Source organism: Anomaloglossus baeobatrachus, chromosome 1 (assembly GCF_048569485.1).
Source record: "Anomaloglossus baeobatrachus isolate aAnoBae1 chromosome 1, aAnoBae1.hap1, whole genome shotgun sequence".
In the NCBI taxonomy this organism is placed as follows: Eukaryota; Metazoa; Chordata; class Amphibia; order Anura; family Aromobatidae; genus Anomaloglossus; species Anomaloglossus baeobatrachus.
This window is the reverse complement of record NC_134353.1, coordinates 1,119,926-1,135,972: the sequence shown is the minus strand read 5'-3', so window position 1 is coordinate 1,135,972 and position 16,047 is coordinate 1,119,926. Positions and strand designations below refer to the sequence as shown.

General features: G+C 50.0%; 1 protein-coding gene across 1 annotated transcript in view; it reads right to left on the bottom strand.

Moving 5' to 3' along the window:
* Positions 1–16,047, bottom strand: part of PI16 (peptidase inhibitor 16) — a 211,818-nt gene that overhangs the window by 23,534 nt on the left and 172,237 nt on the right. Inside the window, exon 4 of the mRNA XM_075332328.1 lies at positions 12,865–12,956. Within this exon, the coding sequence (XP_075188443.1) occupies positions 12,865–12,956 (92 nt within the window). The remainder of the gene's footprint in view (positions 1–12,864; positions 12,957–16,047) is intronic.

Genomic DNA, 16,047 nt, shown 5'->3' with positions numbered 1-16,047 from the left:
CCGATACACAGGATAGTGTGACCGAAGACAAGAGGCAACAACTGAGAAAGAGAAGAAAGTGACCGTGACACGGAGCGATGTAGTGGAGCCGGGACAGCGCACTGACCGAGGGGACGAATGACCGAGAGACGGCTCCTAGAACAGGAAAGAGCAAGACAAGGAACGATGTAAGTGACCTGAAGAGAGGGAGACCGATACACAGGATAGTGTGACCGAAGACATGAGGCAACAACTGAGAAAGAGAAGAAAGTGACCATGACACGGAGCGATGTAGTGGAGCCGGGACAGCTCACTGACCGAGGAGACGAATGACCGAGAGAGACGGCTCCTAGAACAGGAAAGAGCAAGACAAGGAACGATGTAAGTGACCTGAAGAGAGGCAGACCATTACACAGGATAGTGTGACCGAAGACAAGAGGCAACAACTGAGAAAGAGAAGAAAGTGACCATGACATGGAGTGATGTAGTGGAGCCGGGACAGCGCACTGACCGAGGGGACGAATGACCAAGAGAGACGGCTCCTAGAACAGGAAAGAGCAAGACAAGGAACGATGTGTATCCTGAAGAGAGGCAGACCATTACACAGGATAGTGTGACCGAAGACAAGAGGCAACAACTGAGAAAGAGAAGAAAGTGACCATGACACGGAGCGATGTAGTGGAGCCGGGACAGCACACTGACCGAGGGGACGAATGACCGAGAGACGGCTCCTAGAACAGGAAAGAGCAAGGCAAGGAACGATGTGTATCCTGAAGAGAGGCAGACCATTACACAGGATAGTGTGACTGAAGACAAGAGGCAACAACTGAGAAAGAGAAGAAAGTGACCATGACACGGAGCGATGTAGTGGAGCCGGGACAGCGCACTGACCGAGGGGACGAATGACCGAGAGACGGGTCCTAGAACAGGAAAGAGCAAGACAAGGAACGATGTGTATCCTGAAGAGAGGCAGACCATTACACAGGATAGTGTGACCGAAGACAAGAGGCAACAACTGAGAAAGAGAAGAAAGTGACCATGACACGGAGCGATGTAGTGGAGCCGGGACAGCGCACTGACCGAGGGGACGAATGACCGAGAGACGGGTCCTAGAACAGGAAAGAGCAAGACAAGGAACGATGTGTATCCTGAAGAGAGGCAGACCATTACACAGGATAGTGTGACCGAAGACAAGAGGCAACAACTGAGAAAGAGAAGAAAGTGACCATGACACGGAGTGATGTAGCGGAGCTGGGACAGCGCACTGACCGAGGGGACGAATGACCGAGAGACGGCTCCTAGAACAGGAAAGAGCAAGACAAGGAACGATGTAAGTGACCTGAAGAGAGGGAGACCGATACACAGGATAGTGTGACCGAAGACAAGAGGCAACAACTGAGAAAGAGAAGAAAGTGGCCGTGACACGGAGCGATGTAGTGGAGCCGGGACAGCGCACTGACCGAGGGGACGAATGACCGAGAGACGGCTCCTAGAACAGGAAAGAGCAAGACAAGGAACGATGTAAGTGACCTGAAGAGAGGGAGACCGATACACAGGATAGTGTGACCGAAGACATGAGGCAACAACTGAGAAAGAGAAGAAAGTGACCATGACACGGAGCGATGTAGTGGAGCCGGGACAGCGCACTGACTGAGGGGACGAATGACCGAGAGACGGCTCCTAGAACAGGAAAGAGCAAGACAAGGAACGATGTGTATCCTGAAGAGAGGCAGACCATTACACAGGATAGTGTGACTGAAGACAAGAGGCAACAACTGAGAAAGAGAAGAAAGTGACCATGACACGGAGCGATGTAGTGGAGCCGGGACAGCGCACTGACCGAGGGGACGAATGACCGAGAGACGGGTCCTAGAACAGGAAAGAGCAAGACAAGGAACGATGTGTATCCTGAAGAGAGGCAGACCATTACACAGGATAGTGTGACTGAAGACAAGAGGCAACAACTGAGAAAGAGAAGAAAGTGACCATGACACGGAGTGATGTAGTGGAGCCGGGACAGCACACTGACCGAGGGGACGAATGACCGAGAGACGGCTCCTAGAACAGGAAAGAGCAAGACAAGGAACGATGTGTATCCTGAAGAGAGGGAGACCGATACACAGGATAGTGTGACCGAAGACAAGAGGCAACAACTGAGAAAGAGAAGAAAGTGACCATGACACGGAGTGATGTAGTGGAGCTGGGACAGCGCACTGACCGAGGGGACGAATGACCGAGAGAGACGGCTCCTAGAAGAAAGAGCAAGACAAGGAACGATGTAAGTGACCTGAAGAGAGGGAGACCGATACACAGGATAGTGTGACCGAAGACAAGAGGCAACAACTGAGAAAGAGAAGAAAGTGACCATGACACGGAGTGATGTAGTGGAGCCGGGACAGCGCACTGACCGAGGGGACGAATGACCGAGAGACGGCTCCTAGAACAGGAAAGAGCAAGACAAGGAACGATGTAAGTGACCTGAAGAGAGGGAGACCGATACACAGGATAGTGTGACCGAAGACAAGAGGCAACAACTGAGAAAGAGAAGAAAGTGACCATGACACGGAGTGATGTAGTGGAGCCGGGACAGCGCACTGACCGAGGGGACGAATGACCGAGAGACGGCTCCTAGAACAGAAAAGAGCAAGACAAGGAACGATGCGAGTGTCCCCTAGACGTATTCCGTAGGTTTCAGCTCGGTCCAGCCATACTGGTAACATCCCGCTAATGGAGGAAAAGACATGAAACTGCTTGAAGAGCAGAATGACTTCCAAGGACTGATGTAGTGCGGGAAGAAAAGGACTAATGGAGGCTGGAAAAACGGACGTGCAGAACATGCGTAACGCTCCTCTGTGACTGAAACGTGCGAGATTTGTGTCCGCCATCTATCGCACAATGTAAAAACACCCAATATGTGTAAGCGTAAAGGAGCCAGATACTACAGAGAAGGGAAGCGGAAACGTTATATTCCAAAAACTGTGAAAATGATCCAATAGAAAAGAGGTGACTCCTAGCAGCCCCCGCCGGCTGCACGGCCCCCCGGACAGCCCCCTGCGGCCTCTCCCCTATCACACGCCTCCGACATCTCATGATGGTCTCCTCTATCCTCTCCTATAGATTCCCTTATATAACCGTGTACCGACATTAGCATCGCAGAACGGTTTTCATTCATCTTTCCACTACTTCTATAGATTCACTAAGGAGGCCACGCTTCTGCCATCTTGTGGACACATTCTGAAATTACTTTCCTTTTCTGCTTTCAGTAAGTCCATGTTATCACATTATATCCATCATATACAGATGAACCCTCAGTTCCCCTCCCTCTCTATACAGACACATCTGCAGGTTTTCCCTCCACTCCCTATACAGACACATCTGCAGGTTTTCCCTCCGCTCTCTATCCAGACACATCTGCAGGTTTTTCCCTCCGCTCTCTGTACAGACACATCTGCAGGTTTTTCCTCCGCTCTCTATCCAGACACATCTGCAGGTTTTTCCCTCCGCTCTCTGTACAGACACATCTGCAGGTTTTCCCTCCGCTCTCTATCCAGACACATCTGCAGGTTTTTCCCTCCGCTCTCTGTACAGACACATCTGCAGGTTTTTCCTCCGCTCTCTATCCAGACACATCTGCAGGTTTTTCCCTCCGCTCTCTGTACAGACACATCTGCAGGTTTTCCCTCCGCTCTCTATACAGAAACATCTGCAGGTTTTCCCTCCACTCCCTATACAGACACATCTGCAGGTTTTCCCTCCACTCCCTATACAGATGCATCTGCAGGTTTTCCCTCCGCTCTCTATACAGACACATCTGCAGGTTTTTCCCTCCGCTTTCTGTACAGACACATCTGCAGGTTTTCTCTCCGCTCTCTATACAGACACATCTGCAGGTTTTCCCTCCACTCCCTATACAGACAAATCTGCAGGTTTTCCCTCCGCTCTCTATCCAGACACATCTGCAGGTTCTTCCCTCCGCTCCCTGTACAGACACATCTGCAGGTTTTCCCCTGCGCTCTCTATACATGCACATCTGGAGGTTTTTTCTTCGCGCTCTATACAGACACATCTGCAGGTTTTCCCCTCCGCTCTCTATACAGACACATCTGCAGGTTTTCCCTCCGCTCTCTATACAGACAGATCTGCAGGTTTCCCCCTCTGCTCTCTATACAGACACATCTGCAGGTTTTTCCTCCTCTCTCTATACAGACACATCTGCAGGTTTTCCCTCCGCTCTCTATACAGACACGTCTGCAGGTTTTCCCCTCCACTCTCTATACAGACACATCTGCAGGTTTTCCCTCCGCTCTCTATACAGACACATCTGCAGGTTTTCCCCTCCGCTCTCTATACAGACACATCTGCAGGTTTTTCCCTCCGCTCTCTATACAGACACATCTGCAGGTTTTTCCCTCCACTCTCTATACAGACACATCTGCAGGTTTTCCCTCCACTCTCTAGACAGACACATCTGCAGGTTTTTCCCTCTGCTCTCTATACAGACACATCTGCAGGTTATTCCCTCCGCTCTCTATACAGACACATCTGCAGGTTATTCCCTCCGCTCTCTATACAGACACATCTGCAGGTTTTTCCCTCCGCTCTCTATACAGACACATCTGCAGGTTTTCCCTCCGCTCTTTATACAGACACATCTGCAGGTTTTCCCTCCGCTCTCTATACAGACACATCTGCAGGTTTTTCCCTCCGCTCTCTATACAGACACATCTGCAGGTTTTCCCTTCGCTCTCTATACAGACACATCTGCAGGTTATTCCCTTCGCTCTCTATACAGACACATCTGCAGGTTTTTCCCTCTGCTCTCTATACAGACACATCTGCAGGTTTTCCCTCCGCTCTCTATACAGACACATCTGCAAGTTTTCCCTCTCTGCTCTCTATACAGACACATCTGCAGGTTTTTCCCTCTGCTCTCTATACAGACACATCTGCAGGTTTTTCCCTCCGCTCTCTGTACAGACATATCTGCAGGTTTTTCCCTCCGCTCTCTGTACAGACACATCTGCAGGTTTTTCCCTCCGCTCTCTGTACAGACACATCTGCAGGTTTTCCCTCGGCTCTCTATGCAGACACATCTGCAGGTTTTCCCTATGCTCTCTGTACAGACACATCTGCAGGTTTTTCCCTCCGCTCTCTATACAGACACATCTGCAGGTTTTGCCTCCGCTCTCTATGCAGACACATCTGCAGGTTTTCCCTATGCTCTCTGTACAGACATATCTGCAGGTTTTTCCCTTCACTCTCTGTACAGACACATCTGCAGGTTTTTCCCTCCGCTCTCTGTACAGACACATCTGCAGGTTTTCCCTCCGCTCTCTATACAGACACATCTGCAGGTTTTCCCTCCATTCCCTATACAGACACATCTGCAGGTTTTCCCTCCACTCCCTATACAGACACATCTGCAGGTTTTCCCTCCGCTCTCTATCCAGACACATCTGCAGGTTTTTCCCTCCGCTTTCTGTACAGACACATCTGCAGGTTTTCTCTCCGCTCTCTATACAGACACATCTGCAGGTTTTCCCTCCACTCCCTATACAGACACATCTGCAGGTTTTCCCTCCGCTCTCTATCCAGACACATCTGCAGGTTCTTCCCTCCGCTCACTATACAGACACATCTGCAGGTTTTCCCTCCGCTCTGTATCCAGACACATCTGCAGGTTCTTCTCTCCGCTCCCTATACAGACACATCTGCAGGTTTTCCCCTCCGCTCTCTATACATGCACATCTGGAGGTTTTTTCTTCGCGCTCTATACAGACACATCTGTAGGTTTTCCCCTCCGCTCTCTATACAGACACATCTGCAGGTTTTCCCTCCGCTCTCTATACAGACACATCTGCAGCTTTCCCCCTCTGCTCTCTATACAGACACATCTGCAGGTTTTTCCTCCTCTCTCTATACAGACACATCTGCAGGTTTTCCCCTCCACTCTCTATACAGACACATCTGCAGGTTTTCCCTCCGCTCTCTATACAGACACATCTGCAGGTTTTCCCCTCCGCTCTCTATACAGACACATCTGCAGGTTTTCCCCTCCGCTCTCTATACAGACACATCTGCAGGTTTTCCCTCCACTCTCTATACAGACACATCTGCAGGTTTTTCCCTCTGCTCTCTATACAGACACATCTGCAGGTTATTCCCTCCGCTCTCTATACAGACACATCTGCAGGTTATTCCCTCCGCTCTCTATACAGACACATCTGCAGGTTTTTCCCTCCGCTCTCTATACAGACACATCTGCAGGTTTTCCCTCCGCTCTTTATACAGACACATCTGCAAGTTTTCCCTCCGCTCTCTATACAGACACATCTGCAGGTTTTTCCCTCAGCTCTCTATACAGACACATCTGCAGGTTTTCCCTTCGCTCTCTATACAGACACATCTGCAGGTTATTCCCTCCGCTCTCTATACAGACACATCTGCAGGTTTTTCCCTCTGCTCTCTATACAGACACATCTGCAGGTTTTCCCTCCGCTCTCTATACAGACACATCTGCAAGTTTTCCCTCTCTGCTCTCTATACAGACACATCTGCAGGTTTTTCCCTCTGCTCTCTATACAGACACATCTGCAGGTTTTTCCCTCTGCTCTCTGTACAGACATATCTGCAGGTTTTTCCCTCCGCTCTCTGTACAGACACATCTGCAGGTTTTTCCCTCCGCTCTCTGTACAGACACATCTGCAGGTTTTTCCCTCCGCTCTCTATACAGACACATCTGCAGGTTTTCCCTCCGCTCTCTGTACAGACACATCTGCAGGTTTTCCCTCGGCTCTCTATGCAGACACATCTGCAGGTTTTCCCTATGCTCTCTGTACAGACACATCTGCAGGTTTTTCCCTCCGCTCTCTATACAGACACATCTGCAGGTTTTGCCTCCGCTCTCTATGCAGACACATCTGCATGTTTTCCCTATGCTCTCTGTACAGACATATCTGCAGGTTTTTCCCTTCGCTCTCTGTACAGACACATCTGCAGGTTTTCCCTCCGCTCTCTATGCAGACACATCTGCAGGTTTTCCCTATGCTCTCTGTACAGACACATCTGCAGGTTTTTCCCTCCGCTCTCTATACAGACACATCTGCAGGTTTTCCTTCCGCTCTCTGTACAGACATATCTGCAGGTTTTTCCCTCCGCTCTCTATATAGACACATCTGCAGGTTTTTCCCTCCGCTCTCTATACAGACACATCTGCAGGTTTTCCCTATGCTCTCTATACAGACACATCTGCAGGTTTTTCCCTCCCCCTCTATACAGACACATCTGCAGGTTTTTCCTCCGCTCTCTGTACAGACACATCTGCAGGTTTTCCCTCCGCTCTCTGTACAGACACATCTGCAGGTTTTCCCTCCGCTCTCTGTACATACACATCTGCAGGTTTTTCCTCCGCTCTCTGTACATACACATCTGCAGGTTTTCCCGTCTGCTCTCTATACAGACACATCTGCAGGTTTTCCCTCCGCTCTCTATACAGACACATCTGCAGGTTTTCCCTCCGCTCTCTATGCAGACACATCTGCAGGTTTTCCCTATGCTCTCTGTACAGACACATCTGTAGGTTTTTCCCTCCGCTCTCTATACAGACACATCTGCAGGTTTTCCCTCCGCTCTCTATACAGACACATCTGCAGGTTTTCCCTCCGCTCTCTGTACAGACACATCTGCAGGTTTTCCCTATGCTCTCTGTACAGACACATCTGCAGGTTTTTCCTCCGCTCTCTGTACAGACACATCTGCAGGTTTTTCCCTCCGCTCTCTGTACAGACACATCTGCAGGTTTTTCCCTCCGCTCTCTGTACAGACACATCTGCAGGTTTTCCCTCCGCTCTCTGTACAGACACATCTGCAGGTTTTCCCTCCGCTCTCTGTACAGACACATCTGCAGGTTTTTCCCTCCGCTCTCTGTACAGACACATCTGCAGGTTATTCCCTCCGCTCTCTATACAGACACATCTGCAGGTTTTCCCTCCACTCTCTATACAGACACATCTGCAGGTTTTTCCCTCTGCTCTCTATACAGACACATCTGCAGGTTTTCCCTCCGCTCTCTGTACAGACACATCTGCAGGTTTTTCCCTCCGCTCTCTGTACAGACACATCTGCAGGTTATTCCCTCCGCTCTCTATACAGACACATCTGCAGGTTATTCCCTCCGCTCTCTATACAGACACATCTGCAGGTTTTTCCCTCCGCTCTCTATACAGACACATCTGCAGGTTTTCCCTCCGCTCTTTATACAGACACATCTGCAGGTTTTCCCTCCGCTCTCTATACAGACACATCTGCAGGTTTTTCTCTCCGCTCTCTATACAGACACATCTGCAGGTTTTCCCTTCGCTCTCTATACAGACACATCTGCAGGTTATTCCCTTCGCTCTCTATACAGACACATCTGCAGGTTTTTCCCTCTGCTCTCTATACAGACACATCTGCAGGTTTTCCCTCCGCTCTCTATACAGACACATCTGCAAGTTTTCCCTCTCTGCTCTCTATACAGACACATCTGCAGGTTTTTCCCTCTGCTCTCTATACAGACACATCTGCAGGTTTTTCCCTCCGCTCTCTGTACAGACATATCTGCAGGTTTTTCCCTCCGCTCTCTGTACAGACACATCTGCAGGTTTTTCCCTCCGCTCTCTGTACAGACACATCTGCAGGTTTTCCCTCGGCTCTCTATGCAGACACATCTGCAGGTTTTCCCTATGCTCTCTGTACAGACACATCTGCAGGTTTTTCCCTCCGCTCTCTATACAGACACATCTGCAGGTTTTGCCTCCGCTCTCTATGCAGACACATCTGCAGGTTTTCCCTATGCTCTCTGTACAGACATATCTGCAGGTTTTTCCCTTCACTCTCTGTACAGACACATGTGCAGGTTTTTCCCTCCGCTCTCTGTACAGACACATCTGCAGGTTTTCCCTCCGCTCTCTATACAGACACATCTGCAGGTTTTCCCTCCACTCCCTATACAGACACATCTGCAGGTTTTCCCTCCACTCCCTATACAGACACATCTGCAGGTTTTCCCTCCGCTCTCTATCCAGACACATCTGCAGGTTTTTCCCTCCGCTTTCTGTACAGACACATCTGCAGGTTTTCTCTCCGCTCTCTATACAGACACATCTGCAGGTTTTCCCTCCACTCCCTATACAGACACATCTGCAGGTTTTCCCTCCGCTCTCTATCCAGACACATCTGCAGGTTCTTCCCTCCGCTCACTATACAGACACATCTGCAGGTTTTCCCTCCGCTCTGTATCCAGACACATCTGCAGGTTCTTCTCTCCGCTCCCTATACAGACACATCTGCAGGTTTTCCCCTCCGCTCTCTATACATGCACATCTGGAGGTTTTTTCTTCGCGCTCTATACAGACACATCTGTAGGTTTTCCCCTCCGCTCTCTATACAGACACATCTGCAGGTTTTCCCTCCGCTCTCTATACAGACACATCTGCAGCTTTCCCCCTCTGCTCTCTATACAGACACATCTGCAGGTTTTTCCTCCTCTCTCTATACAGACACATCTGCAGGTTTTCCCCTCCACTCTCTATACAGACACATCTGCAGGTTTTCCCTCCGCTCTCTATACAGACACATCTGCAGGTTTTCCCCTCCGCTCTCTATACAGACACATCTGCAGGTTTTCCCCTCCGCTCTCTATACAGACACATCTGCAGGTTTTCCCTCCACTCTCTATACAGACACATCTGCAGGTTTTTCCCTCTGCTCTCTATACAGACACATCTGCAGGTTATTCCCTCCGCTCTCTATACAGACACATCTGCAGGTTATTCCCTCCGCTCTCTATACAGACACATCTGCAGGTTTTTCCCTCCGCTCTCTATACAGACACATCTGCAGGTTTTCCCTCCGCTCTTTATACAGACACATCTGCAAGTTTTCCCTCCGCTCTCTATACAGACACATCTGCAGGTTTTTCCCTCAGCTCTCTATACAGACACATCTGCAGGTTTTCCCTTCGCTCTCTATACAGACACATCTGCAGGTTATTCCCTCCGCTCTCTATACAGACACATCTGCAGGTTTTTCCCTCTGCTCTCTATACAGACACATCTGCAGGTTTTCCCTCCGCTCTCTGTACAGACACATCTGCAAGTTTTCCCTCTCTGCTCTCTATACAGACACATCTGCAGGTTTTTCCCTCTGCTCTCTATACAGACACATCTGCAGGTTTTTCCCTCTGCTCTCTGTACAGACATATCTGCAGGTTTTTCCCTCCGCTCTCTGTACAGACACATCTGTAGATTTTCCCCTCTGCTCTCTATACAGACACATCTGCAGGTTTTTCCCTCTGCTCTCTGTACAGACACATCTGCAGGTTTTCCCCTCTGCTCTCTATACAGACATATCTGCAGGTTTTTCCCTCCACTCTCTATACAGACACATCTGCAGGTTTTTCCCTCCGCTCTCTGTACAGACACATCTGCAGGTTTTTCCCTCCGCTCTCTATACAGACACATCTGCAGGTTTTCCCTCCGCTCTCTGTACAGACACATCTGCAGGTTTTCCCTCGGCTCTCTATGCAGACACATCTGCAGGTTTTCCCTATGCTCTCTGTACAGACACATCTGCAGGTTTTTCCCTCCGCTCTCTATACAGACACATCTGCAGGTTTTGCCTCCGCTCTCTATGCAGACACATCTGCATGTTTTCCCTATGCTCTCTGTACAGACATATCTGCAGGTTTTTCCCTTCGCTCTCTGTACAGACACATCTGCAGGTTTTCCCTCCGCTCTCTATGCAGACACATCTGCAGGTTTTCCCTATGCTCTCTGTACAGACACATCTGCAGGTTTTTCCCTCCGCTCTCTATACAGACACATCTGCAGGTTTTCCTTCCGCTCTCTGTACAGACATATCTGCAGGTTTTTCCCTCCGCTCTCTATATAGACACATCTGCAGGTTTTTCCCTCCGCTCTCTATACAGACACATCTGCAGGTTTTCCCTATGCTCTCTATACAGACACATCTGCAGGTTTTTCCCTCCCCCTCTATACAGACACATCTGCAGGTTTTTCCTCCGCTCTCTGTACAGACACATCTGCAGGTTTTCCCTCCGCTCTCTGTACAGACACATCTGCAGGTTTTCCCTCCGCTCTCTGTACATACACATCTGCAGGTTTTTCCTCCGCTCTCTGTACATACACATCTGCAGGTTTTCCCGTCTGCTCTCTATACAGACACATCTGCAGGTTTTCCCTCCGCTCTCTATACAGACACATCTGCAGGTTTTCCCTCCGCTCTCTATGCAGACACATCTGCAGGTTTTCCCTATGCTCTCTGTACAGACACATCTGTAGGTTTTTCCCTCCGCTCTCTATACAGACACATCTGCAGGTTTTCCCTCCGCTCTCTATACAGACATATCTGCAGGTTTTCCCTCCGCTCTCTGTACAGACACATCTGCAGGTTTTCCCTATGCTCTCTGTACAGACACATCTGCAGGTTTTTCCTCCGCTCTCTGTACAGACACATCTGCAGGTTTTTCCCTCCGCTCTCTGTACAGACACATCTGCAGGTTTTTCCCTCCGCTCTCTGTACAGACACATCTGCAGGTTTTCCCTCCGCTCTCTGTACAGACACATCTGCAGGTTTTCCCTCCGCTCTCTGTACAGACACATCTGCAGGTTTTTCCCTCCGCTCTCTGTACAGACACATCTGCAGGTTTTTCCCTCCGCTCTCTGTACAGACACATCTGCAGGTTTTCCCTCCGCTCTCTATGCAGACACATCTGCAGGTTTTCCCTATGCTCTCTGTACAGACACATCTGCAGGTTTTTCCCTCCGCTCTCTATACAGACACATCTGCAGGTTTTCCCTCCGCTCTCTATGCAGACACATCTGCAGGTTTTCCCTATGCTCTCTGTACAGACACATCTGTAGGTTTTTCCCTCCGCTCTCTATACAGACACATCTGCAGGTTTTCCCTCCGCTCTCTATACAGACACATCTGCAGGTTTTCCCTCCGCTCTCTGTACAGACACATCTGCAGGTTTTCCCTATGCTCTCTGTACAGACACATCTGCAGGTTTTTCCTCCGCTCTCTGTACAGACACATCTGCAGGTTTTTCCCTCCGCTCTCTATACAGACACATCTGCAGGTTTTCCCTCCGCTCTCTGTACAGACACATCTGCAGGTTTTCCCGCCGCTCTCTGTACAGACACATCTGCAGGTTTTTCCCTCCGCTCTCTGTACAGACACATCTGCAGGTTTTTCCCTCCGCTCTCTGTACAGACACATCTGCAGGTTTTCCCTCCGCTCTCTATGCAGACACATCTGCAGGTTTTCCCTATGCTCTCTGTACAGACACATCTGCAGGTTTTTCCCTCCGCTCTCTATGCAGACACATCTGCAGGTTTTCCCTATGCTCTCTGTACAGACACATCTGCAGGTTTTTCCCTCCGCTCTCTGTACAGACACATCTGCAGGTTTTCCCTATGCTCTCTGTACAGACACATCTGCAGGTTTTCCCTCCGCTCTCTATGCAGACACATCTGCAGGTTTTCCCTATGCTCTCTGTACAGACACATCTGCAGGTTTTTCCCTCCGCTCTCTGTACAGACACATCTGCAGGTTTTCCCTCCGCTCTCTATGCAGACACATCTGCAGGTTTTTCCCTCCGCTCTCTATGCAGACACATCTGCAGGTTTTCCCTCTGCTCCCCAGAATAATGAGAGCGCATGTTTTCAGGCACTCTATTCCTTTCTGCACAGTGACGTTCGCTCCAGGTCATTAGTATTTGGTGGCATTGCCTTACACTGTCATTTGGGGGAAACGTTTTGGATCCTTCCAGAAGCTTCTAAAAATTTGAGTAAATGTAACCCCTCGTTGATCTGGACTTACCCACACATAATGATTCCTCACACGCGTGTGCAGAGGGGCAGGAGGAGCAGGGCTCTCCGGGGGTATAGGGCTTCTCCCCTTGAAAGTTGCCTCTGAAATAAAAAAAAAAAAAGTTCGGATTAGGATTAGAGATCATTAAGATATTTTGACGGTTTAGTCACAGAGATTGCTCTAAAATAGATAATATCTTCGGGAGAACTTTCATTTTACCAGACAGAATTCTTCCAAGCCAAGTTAAGTCATTTTTTATCATATTGTTAATATCTTTCCGCACTGTTCCAACCTCCCTCCTTCGCCCACCACTGTCCCCTCCAACCTCCCTCCTTCGCCCACTGCTGCCCCCTCCAACCTCCTTCGTCTCTACAAAAGACTTTGCCACATATTTCAAAGAAAAGATCGACCTAACCAGACAAGTCTTTTCTGCTCAATCACCGCAACCCCTTCATATAACAGACCACTGCCCCTCCCCCATAAACTTCCTCCCCACCATCACCGAAGGAGAGCTTGTACATCTTCTCTCGAAAGCGCACCTCACCACCTGCGCACTTGACCCCATCTCGTCCCACCTCCTCCCTAACCTCACCGCTATGCTTATTCCAGCCTTAACCCATCTTTTCAACCTATCTTTAACAACTGGTAACTTCCCTTCTGCCTTTAAACATGCAACAGTCACACCTATCCTACAGAAACCTTCCCTCGACCCAACCTCTACTACCAGCTATCGCCCCATATCACTACTCTTTGCTTCAAAACTCCTGGAACAGCACGTCCATGCTGAACTTTCCTCCCACCTCTCATCTAAGGGGCACTTTGCACGCTGCGACATCGCAAGCCGATGCTGCGATGTCGAGCGCGATCGTCCTTGCCCCCGTCGCAGTAGCGATATCTTGTGATAGCTTCCGTAGCGAACATTATCACTACGGCAGCTTCACATGCACTCAGCTGTGCTGCGACCGTCGCTCTGGCCGGCAACCCACCTCCTTCCTAAGGGGGCGGGTCGTGCGGCATCACAGCAACGTCACACGGCAGGCGACCAATAGAAGCGTAAACATCCCGCCCACCTCCTTCCTTCCGCATTGCAGTTGGGACGCAGGTAGGAGATGTTCCTTGCTCCTGCGGCTTCATACACAGCGATGTGCGCTGCCGCAGGAACGAGGAACAACATCGTACCTGTCGCTGCACCGGCATTATGGAAATGTCGGACCCTACACCGATGATACGATAACGACGCTTTTGCGCTTGTTAATCATATCAAAAAGGCTTTACACACTACGATATCGACTGCGACGCCGGATATGCGTCACTTTCGATTTGACCCCACCGACATCGCACCTGCGATGTTGTAGTGTGCAAAGCCCGCCTAACTCTCTCTTTGACAACCTACAGTCCGGCTTCCGTCCACATCATTCTACCGAAACTGCCCTGGCTAAAATCACAAACGACTTACTGCCAAAGCCAACAAGCACTTCTCTATACTCCTACTTCTAGACCTGTCCTCAGCCTTCGATACCATTGACCACTCCCTGCTATTACAGATCCTCTCTTCCGTTGGTGTCAGAGATCTCGCCCTCTCTTGGATCTCTTCATACCTTTCCAACCCCACTTTTAGCGTCTCCCACTCCCACACAACCTCGTCATCCCGCCATCTCTCTGTTGGCGTCCCTCAAGGCTCTGTTCTGGGACCCTTACTTTTCTCCATCTATACATTTGGCCTGGGACAACTCAAAGTCCCATGGCTTCCAGTACCCCCTATATGCCGACGCATCTACCTCTCTGATCCAGATGTCACATCTCTGCTGTCCAGAATCCCGGAGTGTCTATCTGCTATATCTTCCTTCTTCTTCTCCTCTCGCTTCCTAAGGCTTCTGCCACACTCACGTGAAATTCACGCACGTGCCGAGAGACACGTATTTCCCCTGCGTGTTGCGTGCAGGTAAGTACGTGTCTCTGGTACGTGCGGGACACGTGTGTTCTACGTGTGCTATCCGCGATAGCACACGTAGAACCGGTAATTATCATACTCACCTGGTCCTTCCTGATGTCCGCGCTGCTGTCCGTGGTGCTGATCCTCGGTCTCCAGCCCTGCCGTCTCCCCGCTGCTGCTGCTGCCAGGCAGTGAAGTGAATATTCAATGAGAATAATGAGCGGCGGTCGGCAGCAAGAGGCAGCAGCGGCAGAGACAGGAGGGCTGGAGAAGGTGAGTTAATGTTTTGTTTTTTTTTCAATGACATGTGTGTTTTCTCCGGCGCGTGTCACACGGGACCGCATCCACACTACACCCGTGTGGTACGGGTGCGGGCCGCGTGACACCCGTGCTGCCGGTGAAAAAAACGGACATGTCAGCGCTTTGAAAATCGCACACACGTACAAACGCACACGGACACACGTTCCGTGTGGTTTTACGTGTGTGTGCCTGCTACCATAGGGTAGCATTGCTGTACGTGTCTCCGTGCCGCCGGTACGTGTAAAAAATGACAAACACGTGCCGGCGGCACGGATGTGTGGCGCTAGCCTAAAGCTCAATGTGGCCAAAACTGAACTGATCATCTTTCCTCCATCTCCCCTGCACTCTCCACCTGATCTATCCATTACAATAAATAACATCACGCTCTCGCCAGCACCCAAAGTTCGGTGCCTCGGAGTGACCTTTGACTCTGCCTTGTCCTTCATACCACACATCCAATCCCTCACCACCTCCTGCCGTCTTCAACTCAAAAATATTTCCAGAATCCGCCCTTTCCTCAATTCTCAAACTACAAAAATGCTAGTGCTGCCCTCATAATCTCCCGCCTCGACTACTGTAACATCCTCCTCTGTGGCCTCCCTGCTAACACGCTCGCCCCTCTCCAGTCCATCCTTAATGCTGCTGCCCGACTGATCTACCTCTCTCCTCAATACCACCCCGCTTCTTTCTGCAAGTCCCTCCATTGACCCCAATAAATTACCAGATTCCAATTCAAACTAACACTGACCTACAAAGCCATCCATAATCTCCGTATATCTTTCAACTAATCTTCTGCTACACTCCAACACGTCACCTCCGGTCCTCCCAAGATCTTCTTCTCTCCTCCTCCCTCATTCGCTCCTCATGCAACCGCCTCCAAGACTTCTCCTGAGCATCCCCAGTCTCCTGGAACTCGCTGCCTCAACACGTCAGACTATCCGATACGCTTGCAAGCTTCA